At 36.1% G+C, this 20992-nt stretch overlaps 3 protein-coding genes across 3 annotated transcripts; 2 read left to right on the forward strand and 1 right to left on the reverse strand.

Annotated features, from left to right (window-relative positions):
* Positions 1-961: 961 nt before the first annotated feature.
* Positions 962-6724, forward strand: LOC132183285 (4-coumarate--CoA ligase 2-like). Its single transcript, XM_059596691.1, has 6 exons — positions 962-2151; positions 3755-3953; positions 4290-4435; positions 6017-6084; positions 6186-6288; positions 6380-6724. The coding sequence occupies exons 1-6, from the start codon at positions 1084-1086 to the stop codon at positions 6500-6502; spliced, it is 1707 nt and encodes a 568-aa protein (XP_059452674.1). The 5' UTR covers positions 962-1083; the 3' UTR covers positions 6503-6724.
* Positions 6725-8751: 2027 nt separating this feature from the next.
* On the forward strand, positions 8752-17253 carry LOC132178174 (uncharacterized). The gene is made up of 8 exons (XM_059590628.1): positions 8752-9311; positions 11022-11117; positions 13262-13372; positions 13446-13755; positions 14383-14473; positions 15209-15542; positions 16145-16293; positions 16429-17253. Exons 1-8 carry the CDS (start codon positions 8985-8987, stop codon positions 16937-16939), a joined length of 1929 nt encoding a protein of 642 aa, XP_059446611.1. The 5' UTR covers positions 8752-8984; the 3' UTR covers positions 16940-17253.
* Positions 17254-17693: 440 nt separating this feature from the next.
* Positions 17694-20774, reverse strand: LOC132178182 (NADH dehydrogenase [ubiquinone] iron-sulfur protein 6, mitochondrial). Its single transcript, XM_059590635.1, has 3 exons — positions 20621-20774; positions 18194-18278; positions 17694-18047 (listed from the first exon to the last, which is right to left on the reverse strand). The coding sequence occupies exons 1-3, from the start codon at positions 20732-20734 to the stop codon at positions 17938-17940; spliced, it is 309 nt and encodes a 102-aa protein (XP_059446618.1). The 5' UTR covers positions 20735-20774; the 3' UTR covers positions 17694-17937.
* Between the last annotated feature and the right edge of the window lie 218 nt (positions 20775-20992).

The following is a 20992-nucleotide window of genomic DNA, read 5'->3' on the forward strand; positions in this document are numbered from 1 at the left end:
AAAAACCGTTGTGGACATGTGGTGACATGTTTGTTTTTTTTTATTTTTTTTTAAAAAGTCGACGCCCCATGAGAGCCTTCTTTGCCCACGTAGACATACTTCCTTCAATGTTTTTAATTTCCTACCCCACCCCATTCATTTTCTGCCGGCATGGCAATGATATTTCCTAGCAAGACAACCAAACATGAAAGAGATAGAAAGTTAAAGAAAGAAAGTAGAAAGAGTGGCAACAACAGTCCACACGTAAGACCCGTTAGCAAGGAGCTCAAGTTTGCTATATATCTTATTTTTATTTTAGATAAATTTCTCGCGTGTGCTTCTTATATGTTATTAATAAAACGTGCAACAGAAAATGAACTGACATAAAAGAATCGGTCGGTGGAGGAGCTAGAATACAATGTTTTCATCTTAAGCCTTTTTTGTGCTATAGGAGGCTGTGTCTATCTCTGCGTAAAGGGACAAAAAAATCTAATTTATGCCAAATTCTTATAACAATGACAAAAAATGTTAAGAGAGTAGCAAAAAAATCGGTAAACGATCCATAATGGGTGCCGTGAATATAGCATTACTTGGTAATTTTTCATTACATGCTGAATTCAAAATTACTTTTCAATGCTTTAAGTTAATTTTACGAGATATTTGTGTCATTTTAAGTTAACTTTGTGGAATATTAGTGAAATGATTTAAGAATTAATCTTGAAACTATTAAGATTGAGAGGGGTGGGTAGGTGGGAGCTAGCTTTGAAGAGGGAGAGGAAGGCTTGGTGATTGAACGTGAGGTGACGCGTGCTTCTTCCCTCTCTTTCCCTTCCAAACCAACCCGAATCCTCATTCCTCATCTGCAACAACTAGAAGCCACGAGCCAATAGCTACCCCCCCTTCTCCATATTTCCACCGCACCATTCCTACCTAACCCCATATCTTTCCACTCTGTTTCTCCCTGTATTTATGACTATCACCCATTCCCCTTCTCTCACTCTCTCAATTCCCTTTCCTCAATTCTCTCTCTAAGTTTTCGGTACCCTCTCTCTCTCTGCACCACACACACATAACACGCTTTCAAACAAGAATCGAACAAACACCATGATATCTGTAGCTTCTTCCACTGAACCCCAAAACCAAGAATTCTTGGCTCCTACAATATCCCCCGCACAGCCTTCTGAGGCCGCCTGTGTATTCAAATCGAAATTACCGGAAATACCCATCTCCAACCAGCTCCCACTCCACACCTACTGCTTCGAGCACCTCGCGGATTTCGCCGACAGACCATGCCTGATCATCGGCTCCACCGGGAAAACGTACAGTTTCGCCCAAACCCACCTCGTATCACAGAAAGTCGCAGCTGGGCTTTCCAATCTCGGCATCAAGAAAGGAGATGTCGTCATGGTTCTTCTCCAAAACTGCGCCGAGTTCGTCTTCTCATTCCTCGGCGCTTCGATGCTCGGCGCCGTCACCACCACCGCGAACCCGTTCTACACTTCGGCGGAAGTTTTCAAGCAACTCAATTCTTCCCGAGCCAAATTGATCATTACCCAGTCGCAGTACGTCGACAAGCTTCGGGAAACGGGCGAGAACTTCCCCGTACTCGGGGAAGATTTCACGGTGATCACAGTGGATGATCCGCCAGAGAAATGTTTGCACTTCTCGGTGATCTCCGAGGCCAACGAGGCCGACTTTCCGACGGTTTCGATCGACCCGGATGACGCGGTGGCGCTGCCGTTCTCTTCGGGGACAACGGGGCTTCCGAAAGGTGTAATTCTGACGCATAAGAGCTTGATAACCAGCGTGGCTCAGCAAGTCGACGGAGAGAACCCGAATCTGTATTTGAACCCGGAAGACGTGGTGTTATGCGTGCTTCCATTGTTTCACATATACTCGTTGAACAGCGTGCTTCTGTGCTCGCTCAGAGCCGGGGCTGCGGTTTTGCTGATGCAGAAGTTCGAGATAGGGGCGTTGTTGGAGCTGATACAGCTGCATCGAGTGTCGGTGGCAGCAGTTGTGCCGCCGCTGGTGCTAGCGCTGGCGAAGAACCCTATTGTGGCGAATTTTGACCTCAGCTCGATCAGGGTGGTGCTGTCTGGGGCGGCGCCGCTGGGAAAGGAGCTGGAGGAGGCCCTCCGGAATAGGGTTCCTCAGGCAATCTTGGGTCAGGTTCGTACATACAAATCCCATAGTTTTCTTTCTTCTTCTTCTTCTTGTGTATACCAAGCGCTCGGAACTAGAAATGCACTGTACCGCACCTTCTTGTGACACAATCTTGACATAGTCTCAATTAACCTTTTTTTTTTTTTTTTTTTCCTTTTTAATAAAAAATGATAGGGTGAATGCCAAGTAACAGTATTATAGAACGGTTATATCAAAATATAGTTTTTAACATTATTTTTATGCTCAAAATATGAATTTTTCAAAATTTAACTCGTATGAAAAATTAGCGATTACAGACAATGGCCGACAACCTTTAATGGCAACAAAAAAAGTCGGCAACTTTTAGCTAACATTGACAACAAAAACCGACAAAGAATTTCAGTGAACTTCGATGGTCAACACCCGTATTCTGGCTAGCTCTGACAGTTAGATTTCAACGAAATTCACACAGTTGACTGCTAAATTATAGCGAGCTTTGGTGGCCAGATTCCGTGCTACCAAATGCGAGAAAGTGCGTACAATAAAGGGATGCTCTAACTCGAAAAATAGTTTACTTTAAAAAAAAATTAAAAAAAAAAATCAATATTATGGAAAAATTAAGAAAGACTTTCTTCATCAATTGAAAATATTTTCAATTTGACTACAATTTTCAATCTTACCAAACACTAAAAAATAAGAAAAATGAAAAACATTTTTCAACGAAACAAAAAGCTGCTTTGAAAAATAGCAATTGAAAAATGGCGGTTTAAAAATGTGTGATTTAAAAACATAAATTTTAAAAATACAAGTAAACATTTGATAAAATTATGATTTCGCCTTTAAATCATAATTTAACTTTTAAAATAGTATATTTTTAAAAATACATTTCATTACCAGCCATTTAAGACACTTTTTGTTTTTAATGTTTTCAAACAAGAAGTTTTTTAAAAGTACATATAATTTTTGCGAAAATGGCAGTCAAACTAACTTCTTAACTTGAAGCTGAAAGGGCCCACCGTAACTTACCGAATTTGACTACGATTCTTTTCAGTTGAGCTTTACCGCACAGACATCAAGCAGTTACTCGTAGGAATAGGATCCTTGTCCTTATCATTCTTCACGTGTCCCACCTAAGACCCATTCATGTCGGTGCTATGCATAAACCGTAGCACTTGAAGTTGAAGCCCAGCAAGCAGTCGTCCCTCGTTGAGCTATAACAGATCACTGTTAATGTTTTTTGGTGTATTCTGGTAAGGCCCATGTGGGCCCGTATGATGGAATGTATAATGTCAACAGATAGCCCAACCCAGAGTCATCTAACTTGCACGTACGGTCTACATGTCTAATTTTTGCTTCATATGAAGATACTATATTTGAATGATCTTAAAGTTAGGAATTTGATGAAGATTAGATTAGTCTAATTTAAAAAATTTGATTATGATTTGATCACCTTAAATTAAAGAATTGATTAAGATTGCATTTGAGTGAACCAACTAAAAAGTTATGGACTGGGATCTCAAGCCCTTGTCCCTGAATCGGTCTTTGTGATCAAATTGATTATCTTCATACATAGGAATTGTATGCTAAATTGGCCATGGCAAGTGATATCTTTTGTGTTGTAAAACTGCAGGGTTACGGGATGACGGAGGCCGGGCCAGTGCTATCGATGTGCTTGGCATTTGCGAAGCAGCCATTTCCAACCAAGTCAGGCTCATGTGGTACGGTGGTTAGAAATGCTGAGCTCAAGGTCATTGACCCTGAAACCGGTTGCTCCCTTGCCCATAATCAACCTGGAGAGATTTGCATCCGTGGATCTCAGATCATGAAAGGTTTAGTGGCTTCCATTCTAGTTATTAGTTCTAATTATACGGATATGAATTTTCTCAAATTCAATCTATAAAACCGTCATGTAAATCCGGTGTTTTTCACCTACCAAGAGACACACGATAATTTTATAGACGATTTGAAAAAATTCTTCCAACCAAGTTTGAAGAAAATAGATATCTCCATTACTCTTGAATTTAAACAAAAAATTAAACTAAGAGTATGATTAATAATAAATTAATCATTTAGTTTATATTTTAATTAACAATTAATATTTACAAAGAACCATGCATTTCATAACAGTTTGAATTAGTTGCCTAATATTCCACAAACATATTCAGGATATTTGAATGACGACGAGGCCACAGCAACCACCATAGATGTTGAGGGTTGGCTTCACACGGGTGACATAGGTTTCGTAGATGACGACGAGGAGATTTTCATTGTTGATAGGGTGAAGGAGCTCATCAAATTCAAAGGCTTCCAGGCATGTTCTCTCTATACACAGTTTCTGTCCCAATTTTTCTCCCTATTTTTTGTTTTTTTCTTGGAAAAACTTCGTAACATCTCTATGAATTTTCACTCGTTTTGCATGTTGAAATAACACGCCTTATTTTCTGCAATCATTTTTGCTTGAGCAACTTCATGTGAGCGGGTATTCGGGTATGTAGTCCGAATAAATACTCAAACACCTACCCAAACAAGACGCAGGGCCGGCCTAATAGTTTTTAGGGCCTTAGGCGAAACTTTTAAATGTAAATTTATTTTTTAAAATATTTAAATATTAATTAAATAATATTTATTTTAATATTATTGTTATTATTATTTTATTTAAAAATCATTATTCTCCCCAAAATACTCTATCTAAATCTTTTGAATGAACTAGTTATTTTCTATTATGCTTCTCCCCATTTGATAATTTCCGTATATAATATGTACTAAAAAAATGCTTAGAGTTCTCATCTTTAAGAAAATCTATATTACTATTTATTATACTCATTTTCTACTAATAAATCCCTTAATTTTGCATCAATATCTTTCTATTAGCCTAGGTCATAAATATTTGTAACAATAGAGTTTTTTATTTTATTTTTTTCCTATTCAAATGAGGAAAGGGATAGAGTTAGATACTATTCAAATATTTGTACCAAAGACTTAGATATATCAATAGTATTTTCATTATCTTCTAATTCTTTTTGATGAATTTCTTGTTCATTTACAAGTTTTTCACCTAAATTATCGTCTATATTTTGTTTATTGCTAATAACAAATTTATTTAGAACTCTTATTTGAGATTCAATCAGCTTTTCTACTTTATTTATTTATTAAGTTTTTCATATTCAGATGTATATTTTTTGGTAGAAATATTTGATTAAAAATATTCAAAAATTTAAACAAACACGATTTATATATAAAAAAAAATTAGAACAATAAAACTGAGTTGTGGTTTTATTGTTCTATTTTTTACTGTACAGCCAAGGAAGTATGTTGTGGGCCTTGTGAGTTGTGGTTGTTGTGCAGTGAAAACATGCTCAGGGCTTGAATATTATAAAAAAAATAAAATTATTTTTTTAAAGCATGTTCTTTAAAGCATGTTGAAATCCTTAAGAAAGCATGTTGAGGGCCTCATTATTATAAACAAATAACTTTTTTTTTTTTTTTTTTTAAACATGTTGAGGGCCTTGTGGCCATTCTGCATGAAGCATGCTAGGACCTCCATATTATAAAAAAAATAATATTATTTTTTTAAAAGTATGTTGAAGGCCTCAAGAAAGCATGTTGAAAGCCTCAAGAAAGCATGTTGAGGGCCTTGATATTATAAACAAGTAATAATATTTTTTTTAAGCATGTTGAAGGTCTTAAATTTTTATGCTTTTTTTTTTTTTTTTTGCCTTAGAAAATTTTTTTTTGGGGCTTACGAAATCGGGGCTCTACGCGCCGGCCTAACTTGCCTAACAGTTGGGCCGGCCCTGACAAGACGAGTCCCTGCCCATTCCACACCCAATCTAGAATCCTTTTTCCATTACTTATTTCTTTATCTCATAAAACCTTCTATTTCTGTGATCAGGTCCCACCAGCTGAGCTTGAGGCCCTCCTTGTGAGCCATCCATCAATTGCAGATGCAGCTGTTGTCCCGTAAGCTCAATTACATTACTCTTTATTAAGCAGTCACAAGGTGCAAAATTCCCCTACTGTAGGCAAAAAAAAAAAAAAGTTTAAATTCCTCGTGTTAACAGGCAAAAAGACAATGTAGCCGGTGAAGTTCCCGTCGCGTTCGTGGTCCGGTCAAATGATTTAGAACTTACCGAAGAGTCGGTCAAAGAATTCATAGCAAAACAAGTACAAAGAACTTTGTCTAGTATTAATTAAATTATTAAATTATTATTATTATTATTATTTTTAATAATTCATGTATTTTTGTACCAAACAGGTGGTATTTTACAAGAGACTGCACAAGGTGTACTTTGTTCATGCAATTCCAAAGTCTCCCTCTGGAAAGATTTTAAGAAAAGATCTGAGAGCTAAGTTGGCTGCAGCTTCCCCTGTTCCTTAGAATTCTCTTGATTCTGGTTTTATCTTTTCAAAGGCATTGAGTCATCTGTCTTAGATTCATGACAAAGAAGCCCTTGCTCCAACTCATCATCCATCTCAAGCAATGTCTTCTCCCTTCTTCTCTATTTTATTTTTTATTCACTCTCCATGTACTGTAATTTTGATCTGTACTCGATCACTATATTTATTTCCATAATAAGAGTGAATGCAAGTAATTCTTTTCCTTCTGTGTCTCATTGGAATCTTACAATATTAATATATCATAATTTTTAAAGTATATATATATATTTTTTTCAAATTAAGTTGGAAAAAATTGATTAAAAATTGACAAATAATTCTTAAGAGTAATGCTAGAAGCCACTCTTGTGCCCCTTTTGTGTTACTCAAAAAATGACACGATTTTTAAAATCATTGTTGGTCTTACAATTGATTATTATTTAATTTTGATAAAATATTGTTTTCAAAAACCACCTTATTCGTTTCTAACAGGTAACTCAATCTGTTGGGATCACGCCTAATGAAGCCGGCATCACTAGTTTGAATCCACTTCCACCCTCTTGTGCGGACATGTCAAAAAAAAAAAACACCTAATTCTTATAACAACACAAAAGGGCACAAGAAGGGGAGGGAGATTTGAACTAGTGACCTCCGCTTCATTAGACGCGATCCCAGCCGATTGAGCTACTTCTTGAGGACAGAGCCCCACTTACGAAGAGAGAGTTTAAGCCACGGATGAGGAAGAGTATTCGAATATTAATTATATAATTAAATTTATAACCTTTAACCAGCTTAAATTACTTTTGGGAGATTTAACTAGTAATTTAATAAATGTGTGCTTGAAATTCTTTCTAGTTTTTTTTTTTTTTTTTTTTTTAAGGTAAATTCTTTCTAGTTAAGAGCAACTAAAAGCAAAGGTTACAGCCATCACAAAGCTTCATATAACATGTACAACTCATTTAAAGAATGTTGACAAATTCCAAATTAATTTTGAGACGATGACAAGAAATGTTGAAGTTATTTATGTTTATAATGTATTTGTTAAAATGGATTAAATGACTTTTATACTCCTGTGAGTATTTTGAATTTTTTTTATAGATTTCGTTAGGATTCAACGTCAAATCTTAATGGAAGGGCTAGGTAGATTATATCAAATTAGAAATTCGATGAGTAAAATTAAAAGTATTTGAGAGATTTTCTCAAAACGCGTACAAGTTTATGAGGCTTTTGTGAAATTAACCATTATTTTTATTACATAAAAATATCTAAAAAAGTACCTAGAAAAAAATAATAAAACTAGCAAGAAATACAAAGTACAGGTTATATTATATCAATTAGTATATCAACAAATTAGAAAAAAAAATAGTATATCAACAAAAAAAAAAAAAAAGTAATAGCAATCGCGAAACAAATGATGGCTTTTATCTAAAATTTAGTCTTGTTTTCACAAAATCACCATGATTTTTCAAATTAAAACTCTTGATACCCTAATCTACCAATTATTTACTTGTAATTTTCCTTTTCGTGACTAAGATTATTTTATATTGTCTCTTAGGGGTAGCTTAATCGACTAGAAATCATATTTTATGAAGCGGAGGTTATTAGATCGAATCATTTTCTCCTTATGCAGACATGTTAACAAAAAAAAGAAAAAAAAGATCATTCTATATTGAACCAAAAGAAAGTGGATTAGGATTCCCTTAAATTCTTAAAGTATTTTACAAAATTCTTCAAATCTCAACCATTAGTTTGAAATTTAATTCAATAAATAATAATTTTTGGGTGATAATGATATGACAAAATCCTAATAATTGAGTTCCAAACTAATGGTAAGAATTTGAAAAATTATATTGGGTAGAATACTTTAGAATATATGAGAAATCTTATTTCTAACAATTTTATTGTCCAGTTCACACAAATAATATGAAAGACTATAGTCCCTACAACGTAGCTCAATCGGCTGTGTATTATGCCTCATGAAGTAGATGTCACTAGTTCGAATCCCCTATCCCCTTCTTTTGTGTGTACATTTTAACAAAAAACAAAAAAAATGAAAGACTATAAAATCTACTTGTCGGATCATCTCACAATAGAAATTCACTTACATGGCCTAATAATCCGGCATCAAATTGCTGAGGTCCAACCCATAGATACAAAAATCCAGATTGAAGCCCAAGCCCACCAAATCGAGCCGGGTATGGCCTTCCGGGTCCAAAATCCCTGCCTCGCCCAAAACCGTCACAAAAACCCTAAGCAAATAACACAAACCCTACCAAAACCCTGAACCCTCACACACCATTTCTCTCTCTACAGACCTTCTATGGTAACATAGGGGGGGTCTTTGGGTTTCTGCATTCTTGCTCTGCAAGCCAACCCTCCACTATTAAAACCGCTCCAAAATCTTATCACATTTTCTTTCACACTCACAAAAATCCACCTCTTAGGGTTTCGCAGGAACCCAAGAGGGAAAAAAAGAAGAAGCAGAAATGGCTAAATCGTATGCACTAGGGTTCATCTCAGCCCTAGCAGCCTCGGCCTCCTCGTCCTTATCATCACAAACCCACGTAGCTTATGCTGATGGGCCTTTCAAACTCTCACCATTTTCTTCTTCTCCTTCTCCTTCTCCTTCTTCTGGGCAATCTCAGCCATCCAATCCTCCGGCATCGGCAGCTAGTAGCGACTCTTCGTCTTCGTCTCCCTCAAAGGTTCGGAATGATAATCCAAGGACCACGTCGGCGGGGTTCGATCCGGAGGCGCTGGAGCGGGGGGCCAAGGCGTTGAAGGAGATCACCAGTTCCTCTCATGCCAAGAAGGTTGGGTTTTTTGAAATAGGTTTTCATTTATTAATTTTTGGTTGTTCGGTTTTGTCGATGGTTTGTCATTTTTTGATGCATTGTTGATGGAATTTGTGGATTTGTGCAGTTTCTGCAAATGGATTTTGTTTGATTTTATAGGTTCCAATGAGATTTGGGGTTTTGTGGTTATGAGTTGAAATTGGTTTTCTTATGGGCGTTTTATTTATTTTCGTTTTTGAATTTGGGTTTGGATTCTCATGTATAATTTAATTTAAGTATTCTTAAGCCCTGCCTGGTTGGCAAGGAAACTGAGGAGAGGAAAGGAAAGGTAAGGAGAGAAAAGAAAAAAATACAACTGGGCTATTTGATGGAATGAATAAGTGATATCAAGTCAAGCCAGGTAGATTTATTACTAATGAGCTGAGGAAAGCAAGAAAAAAAAGTCTAAAATTTTGTTCATTTCATTTTTTGTGTCACAATGTTTTGATCTTTTAGAAATGAAAATTTACATGAGTAAAGTCAAATTATGGTTTCAGTCTCAGTTGACTGGTGGGACTTTTTTCTTGGTTTCATTGTTTTTTTATAGATTTTTTTTTTTTTTTTTGGATTCAATAATGGAAGATCAATATCTGATGTAATGACTCTATTCTTTTCCTATGTTTTTTCGAAAACTAAGCCCAACGGTATTTGGGTCAAATGACATCTCTTTCCCCGATAAACAAAAATGTGAAGCGTGAAGGCACAGGTTCAATCATGTAAGGCGTGTGTTAGTCTATAGACGATTTTAAGGCTACAGGAACTTATCTTGTACAAAGGAGAGCTAGTGGGAAATTTTCGTAAAAGGCTTGTTCAAGAATGGTATAGTGACAAATTGCCTTATTAGTGGTTTAGAGCCTAGCATATACCCTCTGTTTGGTTTCCGAGAGAAATGGCGACAGAAATAATGAAGTTCAATTTTGCCTTGTCCAAAATGAAGAAAGTAGACGCTTCTGACTAACAATGGGTATTCTCCAAGTGTTTAGTTTGAAAATACACACTTGTCTCAAATACATTATCAAACAACTCAAAATTCAAAACACTTTTTATAAAACTTTCACACCTCGAATATTTTGAAAAAATGGGTGCTTAAGTTTTGCACATGTAGGATTTTACTTAAATTATTTAACAAATTTTAAATTTTTTTAAAAAATGTTAGGGTTACCGTGTAGAGAGGGGTGGTTGTGCAACCACCTCGATTTGGTTGGGGTGGCCGCACGACCACTATAATAGGCCAGAGGTGGACTCACAACAACGGTTCTCACTTAGGGTGGCCACATGACTAAATATATATATTTTTTTTGTAAGTAAGAAGTCAATACTACATTTGTTTGGGTTTTCTTAAAGTAAGCAGCTGTGCTTCATAGAAAACGTTTTCTCAAATGTGGACCCACCATACTTCTAAAATACTTCTCACTTTTATGTCACGTCAAAATACTTTTTTAAACAAAAAACAAAGAACACTTATCCGAAGACACTAACAAACAAACATAGCCAATATTATTACTTTGATGGAGCATGGTTATTTCAAAAGCTCTCACCCACCAAATGCATATTCTTTTTTGGTTTCTCATACTTTAAGAAGTGGAAAACATGTTTTGGAAAGTGCAATAAATAGGTATTTTATCTGTTGGCTTGCTTAGAATTTGATGACTTGTGGAGGGAATTTAGTGGTTTCTTTTGTTGGTATAGGTGTTTGAAGTTATTAAGAAGCAAGAAGAGACGAGGCAGACAGAGTTGGAAGCTAAGGCTGCAGAGTTCAAAGCAATGCAAGCTCAATCTGAAACTGTAAGACCCTGTTTCTTTGTTCCTTCATGATTTCTGTACTTTTTTGCTAAATGAAAATGTAAGCCCATATGTACATGCACTTTTTGAATATTTTCTAGTTCCTTCATTTCAAATCCACCACATAATGGAGTATGTGCTCTTCTGATCGGGCCCTTTTGTTTTCTTCTATCTATATTGTATTAGCTTTTAATTATTGTAGCAAATTTTGGGGAGTTCTCTGTGCCTGATGAGGACTTTATTTATATAATAATAATAATAATAATAATCTCGTTAGTTTAATGGTAATCCATGACATATCGCAACTTTTAGCTGATCAAGGATATTACTTGATTGACTGAAGTTAAATCAATTCCAGTGATCAGAAACGCGTTTTTAATAATATAACCTTGACATCTGCCAATAAAAGTTCTCAAGTTATATTATGTCACATGTTTGTCAAAGCGATAACACTGCCTTCCAAAAAGAGCTGATTAATATCTTTTGGTGCTTTAAAAGTTTGATAAAAAAAATTATGTTAAACATGAATGTGGAGCAAATGGTATCTCCTTCCTACATAAACGAGGTGGAGGGTGAGGTCAATGATATATGCATGTAGTGATTATGTCGCATGTTTGTCAAAGCGATAACCCTGCCTTCCAAAAAGAGCTGATTAATATCTTTTGGTGCTTTAAAATTTTGATAAAAAAAATTATGTTAAACATGAATGTGGACCAAATGGTATCTCCTTCCCACATAAACAAGGTGGAGGGTGAGGTCAAGGGTTCAATCCTATATGTCTGTGGATTGTACTATATTTGCCTGTTAAACAAAAGGAAACAAATGTGGACATTTTATTGTGGGGCGTATGTTATTTGTGGTTCAAAGGTTTCATATATTCTTTGTTAAAAATAAGGAGAAAAAAAGTTGGTATATCCGTTTTACCTTTAAAATACAATATATATATATATACTTATCAAAAAAAAAAAGTTTTGCATACTTAGTCTGTGGTGGCAGGTCATTGATTATGAATGTTTTGGCCATACCGATCTCATTTGTTAAGATTCATTGTTCTGTCTTTGTATATTTAGTTGTCATTGACCAAGACTAAGAGTGTTTTGGTGGGAGCAATCTGAATGCTGAGTGATTGTTCTGTCTATGCATAACTGGCTTGGTTTGCCCTATCTGGTGGTGGCATGTTTCTGCTTATGGTTGTTTAGGAAAGACCAATCTTAATGGCCTGTTTATTGAATAGATCGAAATCAATGTGTGCTTGGAATCTGCTGATACAACTGTGGGTGGGGGACTTATATGGAGTCATGAACTTGATTAGATGCATATTGCAAGCATAGATCCTTTAAGAATGCATTTTGTTAGGGAACCTTGAAAGAGCAAAGGGATTGTGTCCCCCTTCTCACAAAGCAATAGTTAATTTGCTTAGTTTTAATGAGAGTCATTTGACTTGGATTTTCTATCTTAGCTCATTAGCAGTTTATTATATGTCTCTAGAGGATCATGTTTGGGGTGGTTTTGGAGCTTCCATTTGATAAGCCCCTTTCTTTGTGAGCTGCATCAGCCAGCAGCTTGTTGTGCATAATCATTGCTAGTTTTTAGCATATAATTGGAAAACCATAATTTGCTATATGGAAAACCCAATAGCAAATAATGCTTTGGTTTTCCATATAGTCAGAGTGTGTGATATACCTTTTAAATAAAGTGGCTCGGTGAGATGTTGGCTTTAGTCACTCAAATAAGAAGCAATGAAGAAGGCTTTTGAGCTCTCTCCTAGGTTACGTTTAGTATGCGGAATGACTATTCCATTAGGAAAATGAATAGCTTTATTGAGAATGGAAGGTGGAATGGAATGGTCATTCCCATGGGAATGGCTATTCTAAGTATTGGAGTATATGATAAGGATTTATATCCTTATCATTCTCTAACACCAAGGCTATTCTATTTCACCTTCTTCCATTCTTAATAAAATCTATTCATTTTTCTTAATTGAATAGCCATTTCGTGTACCAAACGTACCCTTAATTGTTGTTTGACTTGATCCATGCAAAAAGATTTTTGCTTAATACTTTCTTCTAGATGATGAAAATATCATATCGAACTGTGTTTCAGTGGTATTCTGATTGGTGTAAATTCTCTATTCTGTTGCTTGATAGGAGAGACAAAGGGTAATATATGATGAGCAGAAGAAGCTAGCTCAGCATCAAGCTCAAACAAAATCTCAAATGGCTCGCTATGAGGATGAATTGGCAAGAAAGAGGATGCAGGTAAGCACTTTATTATGGGTTCTTATGATGTTGATTTGTGGTTAGAATTAAATCTGCTTTATGCTTGTGGCAGGCAGAAAATGAGTACCAGAGAGCGAGGAATCAAGAGCTTGTAAAACTGCAAGAAGAGTCGTCAATTAGGCAGGAGCAAGCTCGACGAGCAACAGAAGAACAGATTCAAGCACAACGTCGGCAAACAGAGAGGGAGAAGGCAGAGATAGAACGTGAAACGATCAGAGTAAGAGCTATGGCAGAAGCAGAAGGGCGAGCCCATGAAGCGAAGTTAGCTGAAGATATTAACAGGCGAATGCTAGTGGATCGTGCAAATGCAGAGAGAGAAAAATGGGTGGCTGCCATAAATACTACTTTTGACCATATTGGAGGTATGGACGTAGTTATATTGTTTAATCTGCTTAAGAAAGACTTGTTCACATTATTTGGTATTTTGTTCTACCCAGTAGGGATAATTCATCAAAATGGACAAATAGCATTTTTTCCTTTATCTCAGCCATATATGGATTCTGCTTGTACTTGCAAAAACCGAATCATATTACTTCTTTTTGTGGTGTTGTCAACTGGTCTTCTTTGATTGTTGGATTTTTTTTTGACACAGCCACATTTAGACTTATGTTTAACAATATCAGTAACTTTGAAATATGTCTGGGTTCAATATTGGTTTTTACATCATATGCCATGGCTGATGTCCCAAAATTCAGAATAATTGTCATTAAGTAGTGACTAGGTTGTTAGTTTGTTTGAAATTCTCCTCATGCCTTGCACTCAAGTTACTAAATAAGATTTGGTTTTGAGTAGTTCCTGAGGGAGACGAGGCCTATGAGTGAATGAGCCAATCTTGTTTTCTTGCATCCTTGATTCCTTATACGTATGGCATACCAAAAATACAGAATGAGGACTTTGCAGAATTGCACTTAAAATTCTGTCAGTTTTTCCTTTGCTTTTTCATTTCTTGAAAAGGTGTGGCATAATGCAGAGTCATCTATCTTTTGCAGGGGGTTTTAGAGCCATTCTAACAGATCAAAATAAATTGGTTGTATTTGTTGGGGGAGTGACAGCTCTGGCAGCAGGGGTTTACACAACAAGGTATGTGTTAAAATTATAGTATAGGATTTGAATATGCTGCCCTTTTTATGTTTTGCTTGTGCATTGTTGCCTTCGACAGCTTAGATTATCTATTTGGTGATCTCCATGATCTGGACTTGTTATTGGCCATTCCTCTTTTCTTTTTATTTTTTTCTCTTAATCTTTTGTATTTAGATGGCTATCTGGAAGCTCTTCTGCTCATCTTATAGTGAATTTTTTTGAAGGATCTTAATGTTTGCTTTTGGTGTTAATTTGCCTAAGAGTGAAAAGAAAAAGAAAAAAGGTCTTTTAGCCAATCAGTTTGGTGTGTTGTCTGCTGTGTGGGGGGGTGATGTGCTTGTTGAAGTTAGTATTTTGTTGCGTTCAGTTGGGATTTGTTTGAGAGAGTAATAATGGTTACTGAAGTATCAAGAATGCTGGGAAAAAATGTATACGCTTATTTGCTAAAAATAGATTTTTTTTATCTACATGCACCAATTCTTCAGACGTTGTGCCAATATAACTTGATGTTCATTTAGTTATTTTGCTTTGGTAAAGCTCTTTAACTTTGGTATCCTAGTGATTAGGCTGTTTAACTCAGAAGGAAGGACTTGCATTTTACAGATCTCGGGCTATCTGCTTGAACTGTAGTATTGATATGAACTTTGTTGATTGGACTTATTAGTAGTATTATTTTGTTTGTGATTTTCTATCTGCAAAGTTATAGCTCATGCAGGTCCCTTTACTCCATTACAGAGAAGGAGCAAGGGTGATATGGAGCTATGTCGATAGAATATTGGGACAACCATCATTGATTAGAGAATCCTCCAGAGGGAAATACCCTTGGTCAGGCTTGTTTTCTCGTTCCATGAGCATTCTTTCTCGTGGTGCTGATAAGGGATCTGCTTTAAAAAATGGGAATGGGTTTGGTGATGTAATTTTACATCCTTCTCTTCAAAAAAGGATTGAGCAGCTGGCTGGTGCAACTGCCAATACAAAATCCCATCAGGCACCGTTCCGTAATATGCTCTTCTATGGTCCTCCAGGAACAGGAAAAACAATGGCTGCTAGAGAGCTGGCTCGTAAATCTGTATGAGATCTTACTTTCCACTATATAATTTTATGTCCTTGTTAGCTTAATTTAGTTATGTCGATATGGATGTTTATCTATGTACAAGAACATAGATACATGCACACAGGAATACATGGGAAGGATGGTCGAGTTGTTATCAGAGTGATGCACAACTTGGTTGCTCTTAAAAATTGAAGCCTGAATTTAGTTTGATACACTTTGGAATTGCAATTGATTTATCCATGGATGAGCTATATAAACGCTTGATAATTGTTATTTACTCTTTAAACCTTTGATAACTTTTGATGTTAATGGAACTTTTAGGCATTCTGGAAAGGAAAATCAGGCCCCAGAAAAATGCGGACACTTGGGAACTAAAATTGAGTAATAGTTTATCTGTGTCTATCAGTTGAATAACAACATATCGTACTAGAATTTTGGGTGGTATGGAAATGGATGGTGAATATGTGGACGTTGGCACCCTGCTTATGGGGTGTTCCATGTGTTTTGTACAACAGTTATATATTTATGAAAAAATGCCTCTGCTGCTTCATCATGATCATTATTGTTATTATTTTCTTTATTATCATCTTACTGATGTTTAATTCTCATGCTTTTAGGGGTTAGATTATGCATTGATGACTGGAGGAGATGTTGCTCCGCTGGGACCACAGGCTGTCACCAAGATACACCAGTTGTTTGATTGGTCCAAGAAGTCACGGAAAGGTTTATTGCTTTTCATTGATGAAGCTGATGCATTTTTGTGCGAGTAAGTTGCCAATTTTTTTTTTCCCAACCTTTATCCACACTAGTTGGTAATCAGTAATATACATGGTGTTATTCAACACATTAGTTCATTGGAAACCGTATCTGATAACTTGTGTGCGTTGACCAAATCTTGCAGGCGGAACAAAACCTACATGAGTGAAGCTCAAAGAAGTGCACTCAATGCCCTCCTTTTCCGCACAGGTGACCAGTCCAAGGACATAGTACTTGCTCTTGCTACAAATCGCCCCGGTGATCTTGATTCAGCTGTGTCGGACCGTATCGATGAAGCTCTGGAATTTCCATTGCCTGGGGAACAGGAGCGCTTCAAGCTTCTAAAACTGTATCTGGACAGGTATATAGCTAATGCTGGACCAAAGAAATCTAGCTGGCTCCCAAACTTGTTCAGGAAGGAACAGCAGAAGATCGAGATTAAGGGTGTGACGGAAGACATATTGAAGGAAGCGGCTGCTAAAACCGAGGGATTTTCTGGACGAGAAATAGCAAAATTGATGGCAAGCGTCCAAGCGGCTGTTTATGGGAGTGAGAATTGTGTGCTCGATTCAAGCCTGTTCCGAGAGGTGGTAGATTATAAGGTTGCAGAGCATCAACAGAGAAGGAAATTCGCAGCCGATAAAGGTAGTGTATGATGTGTTGCATCACAAGCAGGCGGTTTGTGTATCACATGGCCATACATATGCGGGTCTTTTATCTGGCTTAGTTAGGAACGGCCCATGCTTTTTGGTTTTTGGGCATCATGATCTTATCATTATTTTCCCCTTGTTGATTTGGGGATTTTGATATTTCTCACATCTTAGGTTTTATTCGATATTAAACAGTGAGTTATATTCATAGGCATAACTGTTAAAATAGTCTCGCGCTGTCCGTATAGCTCTGGGCATTCTCTTTGTCCCATCTGGCCATCTTGGTTTTCGTTAATAAAAAATTTTGATGCTAGTGATAATTGAATTATTCAAGCTTTCCTTTCTTCTGATAAAATGTTAAAAAGAAAATAAACTTGCAATTCGTCAAATCGTGACCGTTCAATGTAATAAATAGTCATCAATTTGGGTAAATCCTACCAATCTTATCGTAGTTCATTACCTAACCCATTTGACCATGCCTCCAGTCGTCACGCAAGATCAGCAAGTGGATGAGATAAACTCCGGTAAAAATAAAAAATAAAAAATTTAAAAAAATTGAAGCACCTCCACGTCAATGACCTCCTGAAAGCCGAACAATAATCAAGATATCATACAGGATGCTTCCAATCCCCAAATAGAAAGGGTAAATGCACTACCAATCAGAACCAAACCCAATACTATCAAATCTGAAATGAACTATGGTAGTTTTACAACAATGAAATTAATCACAACGTTTCATAGAACAGTAAATGGACATTGATAAATGGTAAATGCACTTCAGATATTCTTAATAGAGATAGACCCTCACAGAAAAACATGAAAGGGCATGTCAAATCCTTATTTTGCGAAATGTTAGGCACAAGAAAGGATATCATTACACCATGATTCTGTCTGAGAAAAAAACAATATTGGCACTACAAACATGAACCTTGCCACGTCACAAGTATCCCCTAGGAACTCATCACTGCAGATCGTAAGGTTGCAGAATAATCACCTTCAGAATCCTAGTGATGATGGTCCTGAACATAGCGTAGGCCACAATACTTGCAGATAGCTGGCTCACTCAGGTCAAGGCATATGAACTCGATTGGGTGCCCAAGCGCAGGATTGCTGTCTGCAACCAGAAACAAGTAAATCCCTTACAAATCATATCCATTGTTAAGTGTTGAATTGACTTGGCCATGGAACAGAGAATCCACATATAGCTGCCTCAGTGAAAAATATGTGATACAAGCTAAAACAATCAGAGTACAAGCTAACCTCCTTCACAAGCAACAATTCTGCCCTCAACCTTGATGGGTGGAACTTCATTGATCAACTCCATTGGGGACTTCTTACTCGTATCCTATAAATAAAAGTGATATGAATATTCATATGCTCCATAGAAAATGTTTTTAAAACCTACCGGCAAATTTCCTATGTGGGAGTAATCAAAAAGTTCTAACCTTCAAAGGACTTGAAGACAGAGCAAGCATGTTCATACATGGAGGCATAGCAACAAAGAAAGAGATGGAATTAAAGAGAAGAAATGTTTAAAGGAAACATGTTCAAACCTAAAGAAAACGAAGAGTATATGAAAAAATTGAAGAAAAAAAAAAGATGGAGGAAGTCCACATTTGAAAGAATTTTCATTGTGAGCATTACGGAAAAAATCAAGCAATCTAATTTTCAAATTCTGAAAGGGTAATCTAACTTCTTTTTTTGTCCTGATAAGTAATAGGATCATCAAACTTACTATTTCAATAGGATAGACAATAGGGAAGTTACTTAAATATAGCAGGCTTTGTTGATAACATTTGAGAACTAACACATGTACTTCCATTCAACAATTTAAATGTGCAAAGAAATTCACCAACTTATGATTGAAATCTTATGATCAAATCTTGAAATCTTTCCATAGGCCACTAGTTCCTTATTATCAAATCTTGAATCTTTCTGTAGGGTTCTCTCTCTCTCTAGAAATCTTTCTCTAGGATTTTTTTTTCACATAAATTCAAGGTAAAATCAAACTTCCCAAAAAAAAAAAGAAAAAAAAAAAAGATGATTTGTGAATCAGAGAGCCATCAAAACTCTCTCTCTCTCTCTCTCAAACACACACACGCGCGCACGCACGCCATCCAATTAGACAGCATGTTCCACAGTTCCAGTAAAGAAGAACCAATGAAAACCACAATACCAACAGAAACAAAATATTCAAAAACTATAAGCGACAAAATTGTGCAAGACACAAGCACTATATACTACGCATGTCTTGAATCGGCCAAGAGGAAGAAACTTATAATATCATACCATCCAAATGATTTATTGGAACAGCATACTCAAGTACTTAACTAAAAAACCAATAACATGAATATTTACAGGCTTAAGGGATGTACAAGATGCGCATATAGGTGACGCCCAGTGTGCAGAAGTTTGGAAATGTCCAATTATCTTAATAAGAATCCTCGGAAACATTTTGAGTTCAATTTTGAATCCTCCTATGGTTGACCATAGATCAACACATCCCAAAATTTGTTGAATATCTGGCCTACCATTTTTTTTTTTTTTTATATATAAGTAATCCATTCTCATTAAGAAACGCAAAGGGGCACAACCCAACTACTTTGCGTGTATATATTTTCATTTAATAAAAAAATGATTTTTAATTAAGTTATTTAATTGATATAATTAATATCAAGAGAAACATCCAATTAAGAAAATGATGAAGAACACATAAATTGGCTTACCATTTATAATGATGATCTATATGGGGCAGCAGCCCAACATGAAGGATTATTTCACGTTTTCACATAAAATGGTGGGATCAACTTACAAGCCAGTTAAATGCATCAATAAAAGGAACTGGCCATCATTGAATTTTGCATAATTCAGAGTCCCAATTGATTTATATCTATACTACTCAATAAAATACCATCACCATGAAACTGGAATTGAGCCACTCATAAGATATTACTGCTCTCTCATAATTGCTAAAGAAACTAAATCACAACAGTACATAATTTCATTTTAATTTTCTAATCAAAACCACATTGAACCTCCCTAAATGGATCGAAACCCCAATAACATGGCTCTCAAAGAAAGCAGCAGGCAGGAGACTACCCAAAGGGTAATGCAAGACACATTGTTTTCTCATTGTTTGTATTGTTTGTTCATTGTTTTATAGACATCTAAGTCTACCATCCAAAACTGCCAGCTACATCAAGACTACCTGATTAACCAGTAGAATCTGGCTAAAAAGTGGTTCACAACCTTCCTCTGTTCACCAAATTAGTAATTCAAACTCTGCAAAAATCTCACATTGATTTTGATATTCTTAGCTTAGAGAAATATTCCTCAATTAATCAATAATCCACTCAGAGCAGTGTTTATATTGCCAAACTATCTTGAAACCAAATTATGCTCTGAAAAATAACTAACAAACGAAAAAAATTAACCAAAACTATAAATTCCTTTTACATATTATAACAAATAAAAGAACCTAAAAATTAAGCTCATCGAATCCAAATTTTATAATTAAAATTATAATACTCGAATTTTTTTTTTAGCTTAACATGTTCTCGGCCGACAAACTAAAGCACCACCTCGGTAATAGCGAATAGAGAGATTAAAAAAAAAAAAAAAAATCTGAAAAAATACAATTTTCGGTTCAGTAATTTTAGGTATTGGCAATGGGGAATTAGAAGGTACCTGCATCCATTTGGCGGTGTGGTTGCCGACTTGTACCCTGACGAGGCTGAGATTTCTGGCCAATGATGGAGAATTCGACGATCTGATTAGGGTTTTGAACAGACTCGACGCCATTCCCAGAGAGAGAGAGAGAGAGAGAGAGAAACCAGTGGTATCTTTATAGTCAGAGAGAGACAACGGGGACTACGATCAGGAAATGGTAGAGTTGGGCTTGTGATTGGGCTTACTGTAAAGCCCACAAAAATACCAGATCCATGGTTAACGAGTCCCAACCAATTACAGAAACGTGTAATCTTTGTACACGTACGGGATAATTACTGTATCACACGTGAGAGATCCGGATTTCCAATAAGGATTGCTAGATGTGAGAAA

Source organism: Corylus avellana, chromosome ca1 (assembly GCF_901000735.1).
Source record: "Corylus avellana chromosome ca1, CavTom2PMs-1.0".
Classification (NCBI taxonomy): domain Eukaryota; kingdom Viridiplantae; phylum Streptophyta; class Magnoliopsida; order Fagales; family Betulaceae; genus Corylus; species Corylus avellana.

Bases quoted from the DNA above. Each gene is read 5' to 3' on its own strand.
- LOC132183285 (XM_059596691.1), top strand. From the start codon at position 1,084: ATGATATCTGTAGCTTCTTCCACTGAACCCCAAAACCAAGAATTCTTG. The intron at 3,954-4,289 runs GTTTAGTGGCTT...AAACATATTCAG, and splicing joins TGGATCTCAGATCATGAAAG to GATATTTGAATGACGACGAG. The intron at 4,436-6,016 runs GCATGTTCTCTC...TTCTGTGATCAG, and splicing joins TCAAATTCAAAGGCTTCCAG to GTCCCACCAGCTGAGCTTGA.
- LOC132178174 (XM_059590628.1), top strand. From the start codon at position 8,985: ATGGCTAAATCGTATGCACTAGGGTTCATCTCAGCCCTAGCAGCCTCG. The intron at 9,312-11,021 runs GTTGGGTTTTTT...TTGTTGGTATAG, and splicing joins GTTCCTCTCATGCCAAGAAG to GTGTTTGAAGTTATTAAGAA. The intron at 13,756-14,382 runs GTATGGACGTAG...TATCTTTTGCAG, and splicing joins TACTTTTGACCATATTGGAG to GGGGTTTTAGAGCCATTCTA.
- LOC132178182 (XM_059590635.1), bottom strand. From the start codon at position 20,734: ATGGCGTCGAGTCTGTTCAAAACCCTAATCAGATCGTCGAATTCTCCA. The intron at 18,279-20,620 runs GTACCTTCTAAT...TTTTATTTATAG, and splicing joins ACACCGCCAAATGGATGCAG to GATACGAGTAAGAAGTCCCC. The intron at 18,048-18,193 runs GTTAGCTTGTAC...TTCTGGTTGCAG, and splicing joins AATTGTTGCTTGTGAAGGAG to ACAGCAATCCTGCGCTTGGG.